Source organism: Mastigoproctus giganteus, chromosome 12 (genome assembly GCF_048544385.1).
Source record: "Mastigoproctus giganteus isolate SK-2022 chromosome 12, ASM4854438v1, whole genome shotgun sequence".
NCBI lineage: Eukaryota > Metazoa > Arthropoda > Arachnida > Uropygi > Thelyphonidae > Mastigoproctus > Mastigoproctus giganteus.
In genome coordinates this window covers 15,659,676-15,681,787 of record NC_143586.1, presented here as the reverse complement: position 1 = coordinate 15,681,787, position 22,112 = coordinate 15,659,676, and the positions used below count along the sequence as shown (strand labels likewise).

At 36.2% G+C, this 22,112-nt stretch overlaps 1 protein-coding gene across 1 annotated transcript in view; it reads left to right on the top strand.

Annotated features, from left to right (window-relative positions):
• sdk (sidekick cell adhesion molecule) overlaps positions 1 to 22,112 on the top strand; it is a 341,294-nt gene that overhangs the window by 306,413 nt on the left and 12,769 nt on the right. The window contains exons 31-34 of the mRNA XM_090386436.1: positions 6,756 to 6,881; positions 7,160 to 7,333; positions 19,610 to 19,753; positions 20,969 to 21,110. Coding sequence (XP_090242562.1) covers positions 6,756 to 6,881; positions 7,160 to 7,333; positions 19,610 to 19,753; positions 20,969 to 21,110 — 586 coding nt within the window. The remainder of the gene's footprint in view (positions 1 to 6,755; positions 6,882 to 7,159; positions 7,334 to 19,609; positions 19,754 to 20,968; positions 21,111 to 22,112) is intronic.

Here is a 22,112-nt window from a genome sequence, read left to right as displayed (position 1 = left end):
TGCAATATCCTATGGACTTCAACTTTGTGGAAGAAATTATATTACGAGACAGTGAGCTGAAGCACAGCTCTAAGCTGTATATGGACTTTCTACCAACTAAACAACAGGAATAATATTGCAAATTGTGATGCAGCCAACCCAGTTTCCAGGCTTAAACTGAATAGAGCTTTTATGGGATTACCTAGACTGACAAATCTGTAAATGTTGCCCATCTTCATTAGGATCGTGTTTATTTTGTATGAGCTTTGTCTCACTTCAACTGCATTATTATTAAATTAGTATAGTATTATTGTAAATTAGCATTATTATAGAGTATTTAGATATGACTAGAAGGAGGAGAATTGCCTTCATTTCTTCTGCCGAAGAGCAGAGGGTGCAAATGGTTTAGAAGAAGACCAAGTATCTCCTGTGGTGGTACTACAAGATATTGGAGACCTCCAGAAGAGTAACAAGATCACATTCAAAAGCGCCAAGTCAAGATAAATTATCAGTACCTCCGACAAGTTCGAGACGTCCATTGATTGATGAAGAGTCCTCTGATGAAGATTCAGAAGATGAGGATGGTGTGCCTTTGCAGAAGTGCACGCATAGATCTCTGAATACAGAATCCCAGACCAAAGATTCTGATGAAGTCCTTTATGGGCTGCATGTTATAAAGGATGTGAGGAGGAGACTCCTTGAGCTTCTCTTGGATGAGGAATGGAAAACTCCGACAAGAATGGTGAAAAACGTTTTGCACTACTGGGACTATATCAAAGATGCGGTCTTGGAAGTTCGTGGAGAGTCAGAAGGAATAAGATCTAAGGTGGAGGTCCTGGAGGATCAGGGACCCAGACATTTTCACTAGTGACCAAATTAAAGACTCTTTGGTTGAAAAAGTAAGACCTATGCTTCCCAAAGTGAAAATAGTTGCAGTTAGGTCCATCAGAAACTGCCATGTTGCCATAGAGTCAGCATTGGATCAGGCACAAATTGCTGAGAGTCAACAAGTGAGAGTGATGGGATTGGAGGTTGAGAAGCCACCAAGACAACTTCCAAAGCTTGTGATTTTTGACATTAATAAAGAAGTCACTAAAGAGCACTTTAGTGACTTCTTTATTAATGTTTCTTTCATACAACAGAAATAAATCTGGCACATTCTGGGATTTCACAGACTCAGATATGTAGTGAGGTGGTTGTACTGACAAAGAATAAAGCCAGAGGGATCTCTGGCTTTAACTGTATTGCTGAGACTTCGGGTTTTATCAGAAGACACTTTACAGCCCCAGAAAGAGTTTATGTTGATTGGACCTTATGATGCTGACAGTGCTACAAATGTTGGAATTATGGCCGTGTGGCGAGGTACTGTGTGGCTAATGTTGCCTGTGATCACTGTGGTGAGGGTGGCCATTCCTTTAAGGAGTGTAGAAAGAAAAATGAATTGCCAAAGTGTGTTAACTATGAGAAACAAAAATATCCTTCTGGGCATTCTGCAATGTAAAAGAAGTGTCCTGACTATCTTAGAGCTATTGACATTGTTAGATGTAGAACGGATTACAATGCATTAGGATGGTGCAGGTGTCCTAGAGAACCTCTACCTTTGGTTGATGTCCAGGATGAATATCCTGTGAATTTGCTGCGTATCTTGGGGAAGGTTGGTTTAACCAGTAGCCTGTAGCTAAAGCTGTGTCATGTGTTGGGGTCCCCTGCTTCATATGTGATTAAAATAAGGAATGAAATGTTAGTACTAATCTTGTTAGATTAAGTTTAAAATCACTAAGTTATCTGATGATGGTGACTGAGATTACTAAAGGGGAGTGAGACTTTCCCTCCACTTCCCTGAGTGGGCTTTGGGTTTGTGGGGTGAGTATTGTCGCTCCATAGGCCAAAGTGGTATTTTTTGTTGATTAACAGGTTGTTGATTATTAGAATAAGGTTTCCTGGATGGGGCGACATACCTCCACGTGGTGGGGGTGGAGATGCTGTCTCCGCCACGAGGCCAAAGGTTGTTGCTTCCAAAGTTATTTGTTTGAATTTAGACTAACCAAATAAAGGTTATGATGCAGTATGGTCCTTGAGGTTGTCACAGACATTCTCTCAGATATGCCAGACAAGCTGTACTTGCTACCTGGGAGTCTAAAACGCTGATGGAACTCATATTCGGGTGACACTCAAGTCTAGTGGACCCAATTTCTGCGAAGTCCGGACGGTCTATGACAGCCAAATTCTCTACTTGCACCTTTCACGATGGTGGGACTGTTAGTAATCCTGGGTATAACCTCCATGCACAAGTACATGGTGGGTGTCCACCCAGGTGTGAACCAACGTAAGCAGGGGTCGAGGTGTGGCGCCCACACCACATGGAGGAACGCTGCTCCTCTATGTTACCAGGCAGTACTAGGTGGTAGATGACTCTCATCAACCAGTGAAATACCACCACTTTGCTCATTGGAGGCTTGAAGTGGTGGAACCCATGTTGAGTCTCTAGAGCTAAGGTCCGGCCAACCCTTCCCTATCTCTTCCATCATGCAGTATGATTGATGATTTTTGAGGTTATGATGAATGTCATGGCGAGATCCAATATTACTTACATTTCGAGGGTACAGCTCTAAAACGGTGTTCGCAGGCCGGCCACTAGTTAGTACACCGGACCAAACCTATTGGTAACTCTCTAGGAGGCTTCCGGATCAGCTAGTGTATAATCTTGCTACCTCTACTCTGCCAGATAGTGACTGGAGGGAGTCCGAGTAGTGTGTATGCGGGGAGCATTGTCGAGGCCACGTTATGTCAAGGATCTGGGTATATTCTTACCACATGTACGCCATATCCAAAAATTTCATTACTTCATACAACATGTCCCACCCACTTTTTCTTACTATTGGATACACCATGAATTGTCAAAATAATAGAGCAAGCTTATCTGCGAAAAGATCTAAACCTCCCAAGGACTTCCTAATTCATTTCACAAACATACGTGATCTCAATTCTAATCTCAACGATGTCCATTTCCACTTGCAGTCTTCCAAACCCCATGTACTTTTTCTGACTGAATCTCAGTTATCGGTTGATTCAACTACTGCTCATCTCAGATGTCCAAATTATTTGCTGTATGATTCCTTTCGCCTCAAAGGTGGTACTTGTGCATATGTCCGTTCTGATATTCCCTGTCAGAGACTTGGCAATTTGGAATCTCCTCTCTTTGATCTTCTCTGGATTAAAATCTCTCTACCTCATTGTGTCAAATTCATCTGTTGTCTCTACTGTTCTCCCAACTGCACTAATCACTTGGAGCTCTTTGACTTCCTCTCTTTGCAACTTGACTTTCTCCAGTCCAACTTTCCTAACAGTGAGGTAATTTTCCTTGGTGATTTTAATGTTCACAACTCCAGCTGGCTTCCGTTTTCTAGTCACACCGACCCAGCAGGTCGAGATGCTGAGGCTTTTGCAATTACTAATGACCTAGCACAGATTGTTCATTTACCTACAAGAATACCGGACAATCCTAATCATACAGCCAATACGCTTTATCTTTTTCTCACAAACAACCCTTCTAAGTACAAGGTCGAAGTGAGAGGTCCTTTAGGCACTTCAGATCACAACTTGGTGATTGTCTCTTCTCCAATACAACCTTTACCTCATGGCTATTCCCAACCTCGTATTGTTTGGCATTACAAGAATGCAAAATGGGATGACCTGCAAGACTTCTTTTCTTCTTTCCCTTGGTCTGATTACTGTTTCAAAAGTTCTGATGTCAACGTTTGCCCAGATCGTGTCCATGAAATTATTCTTGCAGGAGTGGAATCCTTTATCCCACACTCCACTTTAAAATCTCGTCCTTTATCCAAACCTTGGTTTTCCAATAAATGTGCTAAGGCTGTCCAAGAGAAGAATGTTGCATATCGTAATTGGCTTGTTTCTAATTCTTCAGTTTCATTTTCTGCCTACACCAAAGCTTGCAACAATTGTAAAAGAGTTATTAATCAGTCCAAACTAGAGTTTGAACAGGCTAAGAGTAGAAAACTTGCTTATTGCCCTAATGGTAGCCGAGCATTCTGGTCTCTTGCCAAAGTTATTGGCCGCAACTTTTGCCCATCTCTGCTCCCACCTCTGTCCAAACCAGATGGTTCTGTTGTCACTTCAGCCAAGGATAAAGCTGACCTGCTAGCATCCCATTTTTCTTCCAGCTCATGTATTAATGATTTTGGTAAAACACCTCCCACCATTCCTAACACGCTCCATTCAATGCCTCCTGTGGTCTTCCGTCAAAAGGATATCAGAAGGATTTTGATGAATCTTGATGCTAAGAAAGCTCTAGGTCCTGATGGTATTTCTTCACTTGTTCTCAAAACCTGTGCTCCTGAACTTACTCCTATTCTTTGCCGCCTTTTTTCACTTTCTTATTCCAAAGGTGTTTTTCCTTCTGCTTGGAAATTTGCTCATATCCAGCCAGTTCTTAAAAAGGGTGACAAATCTCTCCCATCCAATTATCGTCCCATTGCAATTACTTCTACTCTTTCTAAAGTAATGGAGAAATCAATTAACTGCCAACTCTTAACTACCTACAAACCTTCCATCTGATCAACGATCGCCAGTATGGATTCTGCCAGTGTCGATGCACTGATGATATTCTGGCTTATGTATGGACTAATTCAATGGAACGGTTCGGTGAAGCACAAGTAGTTGCTCTTGACATCTCAAAGGCTTTTGATCACGTTTGGCATAAAGGTCTTCTAAACAAGCTTCCATCTTATGGTTTGCCAACTGTTTTTAGTAATTGGTTATCCAGTTTTCTCTCTGATCGCTCACTGAGGGTGATGGTAGATGGCTCTCTGTCTTCTAACTTCTCCACTAATGCCGGTGTCCCCCAAGGTTCAGTTCTTTCCCCCACTCTTTTCCTCTTGTATATCAATGACCTTCTTCCATTGACTGGAAATCCTATCCATAGTTTTGCCGATGATAGCACATTGCATTCAACTTTCCATTTTGAGAAACCTTGTCCTGCTCAATCAGCTTCAAGTTCTCGAAAATCTGCTGCCAATTCCTTAAATGACGATCTTCAGGTAATTCTCCAGTGGGGCAAAGACAACTTAGTTGATTTCAACCCTTCTAAAACTCAGTCTTGTCTTATATCTCGCAAAAAGGATTCTTCTGCTCCTATGCTTATCTTTAGTGACACTCCGATTTCTAGGCAAAATGATATATCTCTTTTGGGGAGTACCCTGACTTCTAATCTCTCTTGGCACAAGCACATTACAAATATTGCTTCCTCTGCATCTAAAAAACTTGGTTTTCTCTTTCGCTCTCGGTGTTACTTTTCTTCCAAACAGCTGTTCACTCTGTATAAATCGCAAATCCGCCCTGCCATGGAATATTGTTCCCACATCTGGGGTGGTGCCCCAAAACCTCTCTCAGTCTTCTTGATTCCATTCAGAAGAGGGCAGTTAGGTTAATTAATGATTCATCTCTAACAGAGTCTCTCCACTCGCTTTCTCATAGACGTACTGTTTCTGCTGCATGCCTCTTCTACAGATACTTCCATGGGTACTGTTCTTCTGAATTGTCTTCTATAATTCCCGCTCTCTCTTTCAAAACAGTCCGAACACATGCCGCCACCAGCCAACATCCATTTACTGTCCAACTTCAAACCCACAGAACCAACTTTTCATCTTCCTCATTTATTCATTCAACTGCCGTTTTCTGGAACAACCTTCCTTCATACGTATTTCCTGAAAATTACAGTCTACAGAAGTTCAAGTCCAATGTCAACAAATATCTTCTTTCATCTTCTCAACCTCCAACCCAAGCACGGTAGTAAATACTATAGGTTCTAATACCTCTCGTGTTTTGGGGTTCACATAAAAAAAAAAAAAAAAAAAGTTGAAGATGAGCATCAGTGGCATATGGGCAGGAGTCCAGGTGGCCATTTGACAAAGTTCATTCAAATGTGCATTTTTGCTAGAATTGTTTGTAAACTGCAAAATACAAGAATTTGTCATCAAACCCAAGAAATGGTCATCTTTCTTTCGAACATGCTACAATAAAAGTTTGATGATGATTCAAATTTTAGCACATCATGATTTAAGAGTATCTGTCACTATCTGCATACCTACATCATCTTGAACAACCATCAAAACACATTCTCCATTTTATGCTTGATCAGTGATTTTCAGCTTACCTTGCACTATCAAAACATTATGCTTTTTTTTTTTTTTCTTTTTTTTGGCAGCACTTCTTTTTTACACAGACACTTTTTACCAAATCACTTTATAGCAATAATATCCATAGAATCCCTCCCTGAAATAATTGCTTATGTCAACCTAAAAGAGCTTGATTTACTGTTTTCCTCTAAAAGTGTAGTTCAACCATGCATTACATTTGTATTACTGCACAGGCTTAAACCTATATTCAAGTCAAGGACACTGTTGCTAATGATGTCATATGCACAGCTGACAGAAAGCAGAGGTTCCACTGTAATGTCTTTGATTTTGGCTAACAACAGCCTGCTTTGTGGGACTTTGCAGGGTTTGTCATGCCAGTTAGGAACACAGTGGCAGGACAGGATCCTTTGATAGCTAAATGTGCCCATAAAAGTCCAGAGTATTAGACCTTTAAGATTTGTTGCTCTTTAAAAAATTTTATTTTTTAATAGAAATTTCAGAGTTACATTGCATGATATAAAACAAAATATAAATTGCAATATATAGAACTTTTTAAAATATTATTAAATAGAAGCTATTTTTGCAGGATTTTTTAAAATAATTTAATGTTAAATATAGGATCTCCTGGAGCTCCATTGGATTTAACTTTAAAACATACTCAGACATCAGTAACGCTACAATGGAAAAATGGCCCTTCAAAGACTGCACCTATAACAGGGTATCTCATAGAATCCAAACAATCAGGTGAGTTTTTTTTTTTTTTTTTTTCCCCCCTCACTCTTCTTACTTTTATATACAGTAGCATGTTTGTCATTGAATTTTATAAAAGAAAGCATTACACCAGATTCTTCTACAGAACAAAAGAAAGATTAAACATGTTGAAATAAAAATTTTAACTTTATCAGGGAAAAAAAAACTGTTTCACTAATTATTCTCATGACAACTTATTACTATATGCCAGGAAGTTCCTTTTGAAACAAAATTTATTTAGGAACTAAAATAAAATTCATTTTTTACAATAGATGCTGAAGAGCCATGGCAAACACTTGCACAGTTGAGTGATGGATCCCAAATATTCTATGTCATCAGTTTTCAAAATTTGTTACCATCTACTTCCTATGAGTTCAGGCTTTTTGCTCGAAATCATTATGGTATCAGCTTTCCAGCTATATCACCGGAACCATTTTCCACTCCAAGTAAGTATATTGTTTAATCACATTACTGAATAAGTATACTGAGAGAAGAAATTCGGTAGAAATTAATACTTTTTCTGTGATCTCTGAACATGCAGCATTTTGATATGGAATTTATTTGTTAAGCATTACTAAAAAAAAAGTGGTAATAGTTTTGGCTGCATCTTTATTTCAGTGCTGATGTGCATCTTTGTCTTTTTAATTTAATCATATCTTCCATTTGAGAATTTGTGTACAGTTCAAGGCTAGTTTCATGGAAAGAGGAAGATGGTAGACCCAGCCAATTGGTGATTGGATCTGAAGAAGCTGATATTAATGGAAGTTGACTGGAATCCATTTTATTATTATTAAACCTAACCAATGAAAATGTGCACTTAGAAAAATTCAGCCTGGCCTTCATTGATCTCTCTCACAAATTAACTCTTTCAGAGTTGCCCAAATGTAGCAGTAGGCTCTCTGGTTTAATATTTTAATATTACACCACAGAGCCAATTTAAAAAAAATTAAATTTTCATAGATTTTTAAATTTTATAAAAATTAAAACTTTGTACATAAAATGCTTTAAAATATTAATACGCTCTTATTTTTGAATTTATTTCCCAACAGTAACCTAAAATTACTGTAAAAAATCAAATCAGAATTAAAAAGGCTTAAAAAATCATAAAATTCAAGGGAAAAAATTATAAATAAAACCTCTCATTTCTTTTTTAATGCAATGATATCCTTTACATCTGTTTTGTATTTTTTTATTCAGATTTTATCAAATTCTGGATCAGAATTCCACAGAAATTCTTCACTTTCAGCTTTTATAAGCCAAAATTGGACTGGGGTAAACATGCGCAATCTTCTATGATTTTCAAAGCTTTTTTTGCGCTGCCATATATTAAAGTGTTTGCAGTTAGTTGACACACAAGAGATGGCAGCATGTACCAGAAAGATTTAAAGAGGGCTCATGCATTAATGGATATATTGTTAAAAGCAACCTTCAAAATGTAGATTACATGCTACTCACCAGCGTCCACACACAAAAAATGATCTATATATGTACTTCTGAAAAAGTTAAATGACATTAGAAATTTGCCATTATTTATGAGATAATAGCAAATTGTGTCCCATTGCCATTAGAGCTGGTTTACAAACTGTTGTCTGAATTATACTGTCAACTTGTTGATTGAAGTGAGATGGCTATAGAAACATCTTCAGCAAATATCAAGATTTTTTGGCACTTAAGAGCTCAGTAAAAAACTTTCAAGCATGGTATTAAACAGCAGTGAGTACACTTCTTGATTAGCCCAGGGTTCGAGCCAGTGACCACCAAATATGGAGGATGCAGAAAGGTCAGGGAATGACCACTGCATATCGCTGGAGCAATATGACCATAGTTGCTAATGCTCCTAAAAACCAAATAACAAACAAACAAACATGGTATTAAAACTATTGAAATTTGGCTTTGATGAAAATTTCAAACTAAAGGAAAAGTTTTTTATTTTGTTATTATTATTCTTTTTTCTTTTTTTTCCCCCCTTCATATTTTATTTAGGCTCAAATTATCAAAACAATATGATCCACTTTATTAAGAAGTTTAATGTGCTTTACATTCATATTTGTTTAGTAATATCATAACACACATCTTACAATATGCATTTCAAGTTATGTGCATATTTATTTGCCACCTTTTCAACAAGTGCAAGTTGAGTATTTCTATTTGTTATATATTTTTTTTGTGTAAAAATTTATATACAGTTCCTATATGTACACATATTCTTACTGGGCCTGGCCCAAAATCTCAGTGTACCTTTATAAATATTATTTTATTTTATGCATATATATAAAGTGTGTTATTTATTCATTAATATGACATACAATTTTAATGTTTTTAGCGGCCATTTTGATTACACAGAAAACATTTTTTATTGCAAACAGTTTCTGAGAGGACTACAATTGGTATGTCGATTTTTGGCAGCACCAATTCTTACTATCTGTCCTGTAAACAGTGAGTGCGAAAATGATGATAGCACTAGCCAACAAAAAATATTTTTTGTCACAATGAAAATATGTGATTCTGGAGGAAATAAGTGTGCTGATTCCGAATATCACCATAAAAAGTCATGTCTATCAAAAGATATACCAATGCTTAATGTTAAAATAAAGGGATATATATATATGTGTATAATTCAAGTTTGTAATACAAGTGTAAAAAAAAATATATGTTCTCTATAACTCATTTAACTTCAGAAAAAATATCATAACTCACAGTGAAATAGTTATTTCATTAATATACACTGGTGTTCAAGAAAGTGCATCACCTAGGAATTTCTAACCCTTTTTTGCGATGGTATGTTGCATAAATGACTAGCATCACAAATAGAAATATAAACAAAAGATATTTATTAATAGTTAAGGCAAAGCTAAGTAATATTTGACAAGTGCTCTTAAAATATTCCAAAATGAGCATTTGCAACCTTTAATACAACAGTTTTAGTAAACACGACAATTATAGCTGAAATGTTATCAGAAGCTCTCAAATTGCTTCAATTTATCATTTCAAATGGAAAACAAAATGAAAAGTTCACCAGGTGCAAACTAATATTTAGTTGAATTGCCTCTGGCCCTGATGACAGCAGCACACCATCGAGGCATTAACAAGATCAATTTCTGAAGATAATCAACTGATAGTAAGTGGTTCCAAACACGAATTATGGTGGCTTCCTGAAGTTCACGACGGATCTTTGGTTCCTTTCTGGCAACTGCAGATTCCACACGATGCCAACAGTTCTCTAGAGGATTCAGGTCTGTGCTGTTTCCTGGCGAGCTAAGAGTTGTAATGGACCATTCTTTTAACCATTTTTTCACCTCTAACAAATGTAAACACATTACTGTCACACCTCTAAATGCAGAAATGAAGCTAAAGTAACAACAGAAGTGCCTACTTACACTTTTCGCCCAACGACAAGGAGCAGGGTCGTCCTGAAAGATGCAGTTACTTGGCAGGTTGAAATGGTTTCTAATGGTTGGCAGCAATTTGCTTTCCAATATAGCCAAGTATCCATTGGCATTTTTTAAACTGCAGGTGACCTACTCCGTGATACAAAATGCACCCCCATATCACTTGGCTGGTGGGGAATTTAACTGTAGACACCATACAGTCTGGATGGTATTCTTCACCACATCTACGGCAAATTGTCTCCCATCAAAGCCATGCAGATTGAATTTTTTCTTATCCAAGGAAATAACTGACTTCCACTGCTCGGGGGGGGGGGGTCCATTTGACATGCTCCTTACACCAAATTAATCGGGCCTTTTTCATTTTTTGGTGAGGAGGGGCTTCTTCTTAGGACGATGGGCTACAAATCCATTTTTGAAGAGGCGTCTTCTGACTGTTATGGTACTTGCTACCACTCCTGTATGTTCTTCTCAGACAAAAAAGCTTTATGGTTTTTAAGACATAAGAGCTTCAAAACGCAGTCCTGTTTTGGCTTAGAGACTCGTTTGCGTCCGATTCCTTTTTTCCTATCAGCAGAACCAGTATTCTTGAGTTTGGAAAGAAATTTACTCACTGTCAACAAGACACTCTATAAGCAATATGATGGGAAGAACATCCTTCCTCACATAAAGCAATAATAGCACTCTTTCTTCATGGCGTCAACTGCACGTAACTCACCATCCTGACACAAGCAAGGAATGACTGCAACTCTTGTGGAGCATGCTTATATCGCTGAAAGTTAACAGCTGATGCAATATTACGTCATCACCTACGCATGTCAATCTTATCCATTGCAATCTGTAAGAAATATTGCCATATACTTGCGTTATTCGGACAACAATTACAATTTTAAGGGGTGATGCACTTTCTTTGAACACCAGTGTATAATCAGCACACCTATAATTGTCTTTAAAAATGTTTTCCTACTAAGGAATTTTCTCTTGTATTCATTCTTACTCTCCCTCACTAGGAACCAGCAGTAATCCTTCATCATTATAGGATCCCAGCAACCTTGGTATCGCTTTTCCATCATGAAAGTATGAAATATCTTGATGAAACCGCTCTCCTTTTTCGTCACTCATATCTCCAAGATTTTTGGGGGAAAATTTGAGATGGAAATGGAGAAAATGAATTTTCGACAACATTCGGCAGCCCATGTTTTTGTAGTACTCGAGTAAATTAGACACCAACATTTCATAGTTTTCTTCTTTCCTGTTACCCAAAAACCAAGTACTACCACCTTAAATGATTGCCAAGCTACCAATTCAGCCTCCTTTAACTGGGTTTGAAAAAATCGTCTTCCAAGAGTTTCGTAAATGGGGGTCCTACGAAAATTCCTTAAGTTTGGCATATGTTAAATTAGGAATCGCACTTCTCAAGTATGCAAATTTGCTACCTTCTTTATCTAGACCCTTCACGAAATTTTTAATCAATCCAAGTTTGATGTGCAGGGGTGGAAAAAGAATCTTGTTTGATTGCACTAAAGGAATATATTTTACATCACATTGTTCTGATATGAACTCATCCCACTTGTCCCAGTGTTACACAACATAATGTTCTTCTGTTGCACAGCTGTCCCATAAACACAAAAAACAAAAATTTTTGTGACCCCCCCCCCATGCAAACCAAACCAAACCAACAAGCAAGCCAATAACCTTCAGATCACTCTATATGTTCCAACCATAATCCTGGTATTTTATATCATGTAGAACCATACTATTTCATTCAGTTGGACTTTCTTTAAGTCCAACTGAATGAAACACAGTAACTGATGCAAATTTGTTGCCATAAATATGAAGCAAAATTGCTTTTAAACTTAATTTTGAGGCATCTATGAATAAATGGCATTTATCTGACTTATGCACAACTCCTAGTTCTTTCAGAAGTCCAATGATGTCTTTGCAAAAACATATACTGTCCTCCATAGCAAAATATTTCAAAAACTTTTCATGTCTTTTTCAAAACACTGAAATCTTTGTTCCTGCTGCGAGTATATTCCACTGCTGTAACCTAGAACCTAACAGTTCAGCTTGTTCTTTCAGCATATTTGATATCTATCTAGTCATATTAAGGGAGATAAAAAAGAAGATAAGCAAACCCTTAGCCATAATTATGAGGGCATCTTTTAGATTCAGGAGCAGTCCTTGTGGTCTGGATATGTGTGAATGTGATATCCATGTCATAAAGGGGTTAAAAGATGACATGAATAATTACAGACCTGTCAGCTTAACATCTGTTCGATAATACAGGTAGTTCTAGCGTGTACTCGTAAAGCGGGAATTTATTTCCCTTAGACCTAATGTTAAAAATAGGCGTTATGTTATCAACAATGAAATTAGTTAGCTAATTAGTTTATGTTTAAACAATGATTGATTTATCCAAAGAAATGAAAACATAGTCTGTAAAATCAAGCAAATTATAATAATAAAGAAATTATTTATGACTTACAAATGTTAAAGAATGTTTATTCTTCTTCTTCAACATCATTATTGACTAAATTTGGTTTTTAGGAGCATTAGCAACTAAGGCCATATTGCACCGGGAATATGCATTGGTCATTCCCTGACCTTTCCACATCCTCCGTATTTGGTGGCGACGGGCTCGAACCCCAGTCTAATCAAGAAGCGTGTGCTACGCACTGCTGCTCCTTCCCACCTGGCTACGGAGGCACCCACATTGACTAAATGCACACTCATCGATCACTCATTATTGACTCAGCACTCGTTGGTTTGTTGCACAAAGAGCCGTCTTTGTTTCCAAGATAATCCTCTCTTTTCTTTATAAATAGCATGCAAAAGCATTTTTTAACTGAACGCACAAATTGCAACTAACACGATTTGCGCAGAGTAACAAGTTTACAAAGCTTTAAAAACAGGAATGAAGAGAAGATTCTGAAAATTTGTTTTTTATACAATTGAAGATTTCAGTAAAGGGGAAACACATTTCACCATAATAACGTAAAAAACCACACAATTCCAGCTATCGGTATTTTCGCAAATGCAATAACATGGAGTTTACTACCCATTTATAATTGCTTGCAGTAACAGAAAAGGCCAATAAATCGGAAAGTGCAAATTGTTTTTATTGTTTTATGGTGGTTACCTCCAGAAATGTGCTTTAGAAAAATATCACAAAGCCGTTGGAAATTGGTTCTTATAACGGAACATATAACGATGAAAGTGTAGTGCATTAATGATGAATTGTAACTAATATAATTTACACTATAAAAACAACCTTTTTTAGAGACAACCTTTTAGAGAGTTATCTAGTGAAAATTTCAACTTCCGAGGTCGTGGAATGAATTAACAAAAAACAATATGTTATTGGCTTCACAATACGATGGTATATCTGGAATGGATTAATATCGAAAAGCCGGTGTGCACTGTATTGTATAGTTACACGCGTGGTTTGAAACTCGGTATTTATGAATGTTTTAACATTCATTTTTTGCAATTAATGTTCATATTTTCGATTTTGTTAATACTTGATACTTGAAAAAAAAAAAAAAAAATTCATATGCCTGGGAACTCGTAAAGCAGGAACTGCCTGTAATGGAATCACTGGTTAAAGAAATAATGCAGGACCATCTGGACAGAATGCAATTATACTGCTATCAGTGGACGGATTTTTTAAGGGGCAATCTTCTATCTAGCCAACCTGATAGGTTACTATGATGCAGTGACCAAGGAACTGGGTGCAAAAATTTTTGATATCGTATATTTAGATTTCAGGAAGGCTTTTGACACTGTTGCACATAAAAGACTGCTGTATAAACTGGAGCAATGTAGCATTAAGGTCAAGATTCTGCAATGGATAAAGGGATGGTTACGTTGAAGAAAACAAGAGTGGTTATCAGTGGAGTTCCCTGGGGCTCAGTGCTGGCCCATCGTTGTTTTCAATATTTATCAGTTGATATTGATGAAGGTATATCAGGCTTAATGTGCAAGTTTGCAAATGAACAAAGGTTGGCAGGATGGTTAATGACAGTAATCAGGTTGAGCTACTGCAACAAGATATGGGAAAATTGGGCTGAGAAATGGCAGTTGCAGTTTAACATTGACAAATGCGAGGTATTGCATATTGGTAGCAGTAATTCCAGAGTAGCTTATCAACTGTGTGGTACTACACTTACGGTAGTAGAGAATGAAAAGGAACTGGGGGGTTTTTGTGCATCAGATATGAAGTTCTCAGAGCAGTACAGATATGCTACCAGGACAGCTCATGGGGTTTTGTCAATGATATACAGAAACTTTGCTGGCAGTGATAAGGAGGTGGCACCTCCGTAGCCAGGTGGGCAGGAGCAGCAGTGCACAGTGCACGCTTCTTGATCAGACCGGGGTTCGAGCCCGTGACCACCAAATACGGAGGATGCGGAAAGGTCAGAAAATGACCACCGCATATCCCCGGAGCAATATGGCCTTAGTTGCTAATGCTCCTAAAAACCAAATAACAACAACAGATAAGGAGGTGATTATCCATTTGTATAGTATAAGGTTGGGCCACATCTTGAGTACTGTATATAGGTCTGGAGGCCTCACTTTATGAAGGATGTAGATCCTCTGGAATGGATGCAGAGAAGGGCAACCAGATTGGTAAAGGGAACAAAAGAGTGCTCTTACCTAGAAAGGCTACAGTTCTGCAAATTGCAGCATCTCAAGACCAGGCACCTGTGGGGAAGATCTGATTGTGTGTTTTAAAGTCTTGAATAAGCTGAATGTTAATGTCATTCTTCCACTTGCTATGACTAACACATAAGAGTGTTTAAGCTGTGGAAGAATGGTTACAGGACAGATATGCGGAAGTTTTCCTTCAGTCAGCGAGTGGTTGATTGTTTGAATAGGCTTCCATCAGTTTCATGAATGTCACTACAGAATGCATGAAAATGTGCATGCTGTAGTGACCATTTCTATTGTGCACTGTTTTTTTGAAACTTAATTTGTAATGTTATTACATGACAAGCTGTATTAATGTTGCCAATTATCTTTGTTGGTTGAACTTTGTTTAAATAGGAAGAACATGTTTTAATATGTAATTAAAGTTATAGCATTATACATTCAAAGAAAAGTATGCTTTGAATAATTGCATCATATTGCTATTAGATAATTTTTTATTGCTTACAAGAGAAGAAAGCAAAAGTTCTGAAAATAAAAATACACTTAACCTGTATTGCACTGCCAGACATTTTGCATATTTAAGCTTATGAGCTTTTGTAAAGCTCTCGCAATGCAGTGCAACATATACACCTAACCTCATGGAATAATATCATTTTGATAAAGCAAGACAAGTTGGGAAAATGGATGCAGCTTTCATCGAAATCAGGTGAAAAATTAGAGCACATGCTCATGTGATAAGGGGTAAGATTTAAGACCTTATCGTTAGCCTTTTAAATGACACGAAAGCCCATTTTGTAGTTTTTCATTAAATGCCCAAATTAAGCAGGACTAGCCCTCAGTTTTGGGTAGTTATGATTTTGATTCTTGAAAGTAGAGACATAAAGGTAAAGGTAAACTGCAGCCATTATCAACCCACTGCAGGATGGAAGCCTCAACAATTCATGTTGAGGGAAATGGACCATAATCTGCCATGCTGCTCCAGTGCTGGTTGGCAGATCGACTGTATTTAGCAGTCAGGGGCTTGAACCCCGGTCTACTCAAGGAGCGTGTGCTACTGCACTTCCACTCCTGACCACTCGGCTACTTTTCAAATTCGATATGAGGATAAATCAAGAAAGGAAAATATGCAAAAATTTGAGTATTTCTTTCCATGTAGCTTCCTTCGCCCAGCTTTTCCAAATACATCTTACATCAGCCCACAAACTTCTTAATGCTGCCTAAAAAAAATGTTTTTGATTTTTCATGAAACCACTTATGCCCTACTCTCTCTGTTTCCTCATTTGAAAGCGGAGTGTACATAACACATTTTTTTTTAGAGGGCCAAAAGGGTTATAGTCTGAAGGTCCAGACTTCATGATGGATGAGGGAGAAATTTAAAATGAAATATTTGAACTTTGCATTTCAATGATTGCAGCAGCTAAATGAGATTGTCATGCTTCAGCAGACCACCTTTTGGCAGCAAACCTTTGCTTTTACTGCTAGTAGCAGGTTTAGGTTTCTCTTCCAACATTGCACAAAATTTTGCACAATATCTTGGATGCCTTCTCATGTTTCTGATAACACTCTAGAATATGCCTGTTCCAATCATAAACCATTAATGTGACTTTGCTTGAGAAGGCACTTTTGAATTTTTTGGTTGTTGAAGATGTTTCTACACCTTGCTTTTGGGCTCATAGTGATGTATCCATGCTCTGTCTCCAGTAACAATTTGTTGTATTAATGCCTCTCCTTCATTATGTTACCACCGGCAAAAATTGCATACAAATCTCCAAATGATTTCATTTATTCTCATCTGTGTGAGAAATTTTGGGACCCACTTTGCCCAAACTTTGCAGTATTTGCTGGTGTCATGTACAATTGAATAAACATACAGTAAACCCTCGCTAATCCGGATCGAAAAATGAAAAATTCTGTTCACAGCTGAGTACTTTGAAAGACACGTGGGATTTAGGAAGGCAGATGAGTCACTCTGACTGCACAGAGAGAGAGAGAGAGAGACGGAACATACATTACATCGTCTTGCGTTTTGTTCAGTATCATTGTTGACCATGAGTCGGACGGATGTCACTTCATTTGCATACTTCTTTATATGTATATACACATGTACATAAGTTAACATATTTTATAAAACCATGAGTTCTAAAGAATTAAAAAGTGAAATAAAAAGAAAACACTTTACTTTAACTATCATTAACAGAATCAAAGTGATAGAACAACATGAAAATGGTGTTCCTGGAGAAAAAAAATTGCTGAAGGATTTTGTAATGTCCAAACAGGCTGTGTTAGATATTAAAAAACAAAAAAAGAATCTATAAAGACATTAAAGCAGTGTATAAAATAGACAGACATTATAAAAACCAACAGAAATGTTGCTGGAAGAAGCTGTATTTAAGTGGTATTCACAGCAACGATCAAGTAGTGTTGGCATGCAATGCAAGCACCACCTGATAAATGTATATAAGACAAGAGACTATACATTTATCCATCTATCAATGGACATGTGTATTGGCTTTTTTAATTTTTAAATAAAGCCTCTACAGTGACATTTTTTTATTTATTTTCATCAGCACTACCTATATCATTAAATTTTCCATTTATTTGTGTTCTGAGTTTTATCTTTTAGGGCTATCATTTGCTTTGCTAATCCGAATTATCGCTTAATACGGATGACTTCCCCACCCCAATTAATGTGGATTAGCAAGTGTTTACTGTACCTGTATTCGAGTAGTCAAGATAAATGCTGAATTAGCCACCTCTGTGGTATAAACAGAAATGGCTACATATGCTGGTGCAGAAATTTTTTAATGGATTACTGTTTCTGCTGTTGCTTGGTATTTCTAACCAGGCAACAGCAGAAACAGTAATCCATTTATCTTATTGTTACCATTGTTAGATGGCCTGAACAAGCTTCGTCAACCACTTCTAATTCTTTTCACCCATTTATACCCCCCCCCCCCTTTTTTTTTGATTAATACACTTCTCCATATCATGCTAACATTCTTCTGTGATTCTGAGAGGGTTTAGCCTCTTCTGTCCACAAAAATCTGATTGCAGTCCACTGTCCAATTACACCATTAGTGCAATTAGTGGACAATTTAATTTTACATGTTTTATACACAGATTACCTTTTTGATTTACCCTCATAATTAGTGTTATGATAACAGCTCTTCCACAAAAGATTTAATAGAATTTCATCAAGGAATGAGATTTAGACTGGGTTGTAGGAAGGTTTTGTAAAGCCAGCAAGTTGTCAATTACTGGAATAAGTTAAACATCTGCAGGTAATTGAGGCTGACAGCTTGGCTACTCATAGGTCAGATGATAACAACTCATTTGAAGTCATGACTAGGGTCAGCTAGACATTTATCTTCTGAATGAGGAGGGAAATATAAGATTGTTTATTTGCTTTGTATTTTTTTATGTATATATTTATTTTTTATTGGGGGGGGGAGTACAACTGAACCCTTGATTTCCTTGCACTATATGGCTATCAAAGATTTTACTGTTGTAGTTAACTTTTTGATATCAGTATAGCCATAAATTTAAAAAAATTAATGTTTTCATTATATTTTGAAGAATTAAATTGATGTTTACAGAAATACAGTCGATTCTGGTTATTTGGGACACACCGGGACTAGTACATTTTGGCCTGATTAAGAAGCTGCCCCAATTATCCGAAGTTTCACATAAAAAAAAGTTAAAAATACAATGGACCCCCGCTTCACAATTGATTCACTGTATCAAATCATGTTACGATGGAGTCACCATAGTAAAGTACCATTCACTATATGATGTGTGGTAAGCGTGGGTCATTGTGATCACGTTTGTGAATTGAATTTTAATTCTATTAAACAATGATTCTAATTAGCGAAAATAGAAGGAATATTATCCACAGGCTATAAAAGTAAAGATATATTAAGCACAAATTTACCCTTTATTACCTTACCAATTAAAAAATTAAATGATATGTGATAATTGGAAGAATATACGTGATGATCGGAATAATTAATACGTAATGTAATATGTGCATACTAACTAGTTGGCATTTCTGTTCACTGACATTTGTGGGTGGGGGTTAAAATTTAAAACAGTAAAAAGATAAGCAATCAATAACAAAGAACACGGTGCACACAAATTACAAGTAACACGATACATGCAAGTGAGAATGGAGTAACAAGTTACGAAGCTTTAAAAATAGGAATAAAGAGAAGATTCTGAAAATTTATTTTTTTATATGATTGAAGATTCCAGGGAAGTGTAAACACATTTAACCGTAATAACCCACAGAATTCCAGCTGTAGGTATTATTGAAAATTCAATAAGATTGAGTTTACTATCTGTTTATGATAGATTGCACTAACAGAAAAGCCCAATAAACAAGTGACTGCTAATTTTTTTTATTGTTTTATGGTTGTGACCTCCAAAAATCCAACCAAACCATCTGGTACGGTCAGAGACAATTGTAGGTAATCTCCAGCGCTGCAGTCTCCTGCCCCAATTAAGCGGCATGTTGTCCCAATTAAGCAAAGTAAACCCTGGCTATTTTCTCAATCAGGTTCTGTGTTTTAAGATTTTCCCCAAATAAACGGCTGTCCCAAATAACCGAAATCCACTGCATTTAATATTCCATTATAAAGTCAAAATGTTCCTTCCCCTAATATATCTATACAATTTTTTTCCTAGGCAAGCTATATCTGGAATACAAACATAGACTTCCCTTCTATAGAGAAGTTTGGTTTCTTGTAATGTTAGCAGCTATAAGTGTTATCCTTATTATACTCTTAGTAGCTGTACTGTGTGTTAAAAGTAAAGCATATAAATATAAAAGTAAGTATATAATTTTTTTGTTTATTTATATATTATGTTAATTTATATAAAACTGTGATTCTTGACAAAAGAAAGATGCTATAATTCTGCCTAGTAAATTACTTGATATTACACATTAACTATTGTGTACTAAATATTAAATGGAAATATCGATGTATTAGTCACACTGGCCCCAGAAAGAATTCAGCCAAGGAAGTTTCTTGTTAAAAAAATTGCAAATAATATTTCAAATACAAATGCCTTGTTTCTTACATAACATCACTTTAATTAGTTAGGAAATTTTAGCCAAGCTATCTACTAAAAAATGATTAGTAGTAAAACGTTCTTTAGCAGGTTACTTTTTTTTTTTTTAATTTGCCTTCAACCAGAGAGTGAACAAACTCCCATGTGGTGTTCTAGAGGTAGGTAGTTTGAATGAATTCAAGGAAGATAAACTGTTAGAGGAGATGAACAGGTGAAATGGGCATTGTTGGTCTTTTTTTTTTGCTGATGCTCTATAAGCTTGCATTCTTGTATCATTTACAACTACTATTACTACCAATAATAATAATAACCCATAGTGGGTCCTGCACTTTCTTCTGCTGATTTACAAGTCAGTATATGTCCCACACCCAGTATGAGAGTTTTAAGCAGTGAAAGAATCTAATTACTTGAGTCATATAATAAGGCTGAGTCAGGTTTTTTGGAAAACATAACTCGGCTTCAACTTCAGCAAATATACTTGCCTCTTTTATTTAAATGTATCCTCTTTAGAAAAGTAGTCCATTGTACAAAACAAATGGAGACCATGAAAATTTTGCAGGGTTAAAAATGTTAAAAAGCTTGGAGGGAAAACAGTGAATGGATGGTGGGCACTCCAGATGAATGCATTTTTCTATTGTAGTGACCCACCATTTTATCCACTGAGTGTAACAGATTCGAATGATGATGTAAAGTGCAGCATGCATGGCACAGTAACATGACAACGCTAGCAACTTATTGACTGAAAACTATTATACATTGCACATTTAGGTGTAGCCTGAGTTTATCCTGTTTAAACCTTATTTATATCTTGATTACTGCCGTAGTTTGGTGATTATATTTCAGAAACTTAATCACCATACATAGAGAATATGACTTAGGCTATAGCATTGTTTAATTAATGTTATTCTTTTAATATAAAATCTGTGAAGATTAAGATATTCTCAAAGAACGTGTCTATTACTGGCTTTACAGAGGAATCACAAAAGTCATTACAAGATGATCACTTAAGTATGGATGATGGTGGATTTGCAACATTTGAACTTAGGCAGTCAAAGAGAGGCACTCTTTGTAAAAATTCTTTATCAAGAAAAAGTAATAATGCAGTTCTAACAAAGTAAGTACTACTTTAAGAAACTATAATTTGTTTGTATAAGTTAAAAGAAGTTAAATTACAATTGTTTAGAAGTTTAAATTGGTGGAATGTCTTTCATGTGATTTTGATACAGGGGTGGCTCCATTTAAGTAGTATGCTCTTAACTCTTAAGTAAACACTCATCGAAAAGTTTTATAAGCATACATCTGGGGCTGTTTTTAAATGCTTGTAATTTTTAAATAACAAGTGAATTGGGCCATTTTAATAATGGTGTCTAGTATTTTTATTTATTTATTTTTAACTTTCTTTATGTAAGTAATTACACAGGGATATTTTCATGTTGGAACTTTTGAAAACTATTTCCCTAAGTCCAATGCTTTTTAAATTGTGGAACATGCTCCAGCAGAAGGACATTTCAAGTGAGGTGAGAATTTCCATACTTTACCTCACTAATCATATAAAACACCATAAGCTTCATTAGTGGAAATCTCTGTGTTGGGCATGGTGAACAGTAGTAATATCTGAGTTTAGACTTCATTAGTACTATAGCAAAATCAGAATTAAGTGCGTTCTAATTTTTTTTTTTTTCTGCTTAGTAATATTATAATGTTATGAAATTTAATTATCATATTTAGAACACTAATAGTCTTTGAAATTAATTTTTAAAAACATTTTTTCCAGGCATAATGCAGCTTCATATTAATATTTTTCATTAGTTTTTTATTTATTTATTTTTTTTTTCAGAACACATCCCCAATATGAGGATGTTTCTATAGCTCTAACAGTTTTTCTTTAAGAAATTTTTTTCAAAAGTTGTCCCATTTGATAAAAAAAAAAAAAAAATTCCTTTATCACTAGACAAAAAAATAAAAACAGGTTATTTGTTTTCTTTTGAGCATTTTCTGTCCATAAAAAGGTGAGAGAAAAGTTTTTTTCACAGATATTTTTATAGTTACCACTTGGGAGTAGTGATGGATAGCCAGTGACCCAAGTTATCTAGCTGAATGACTGATTCAATTCATT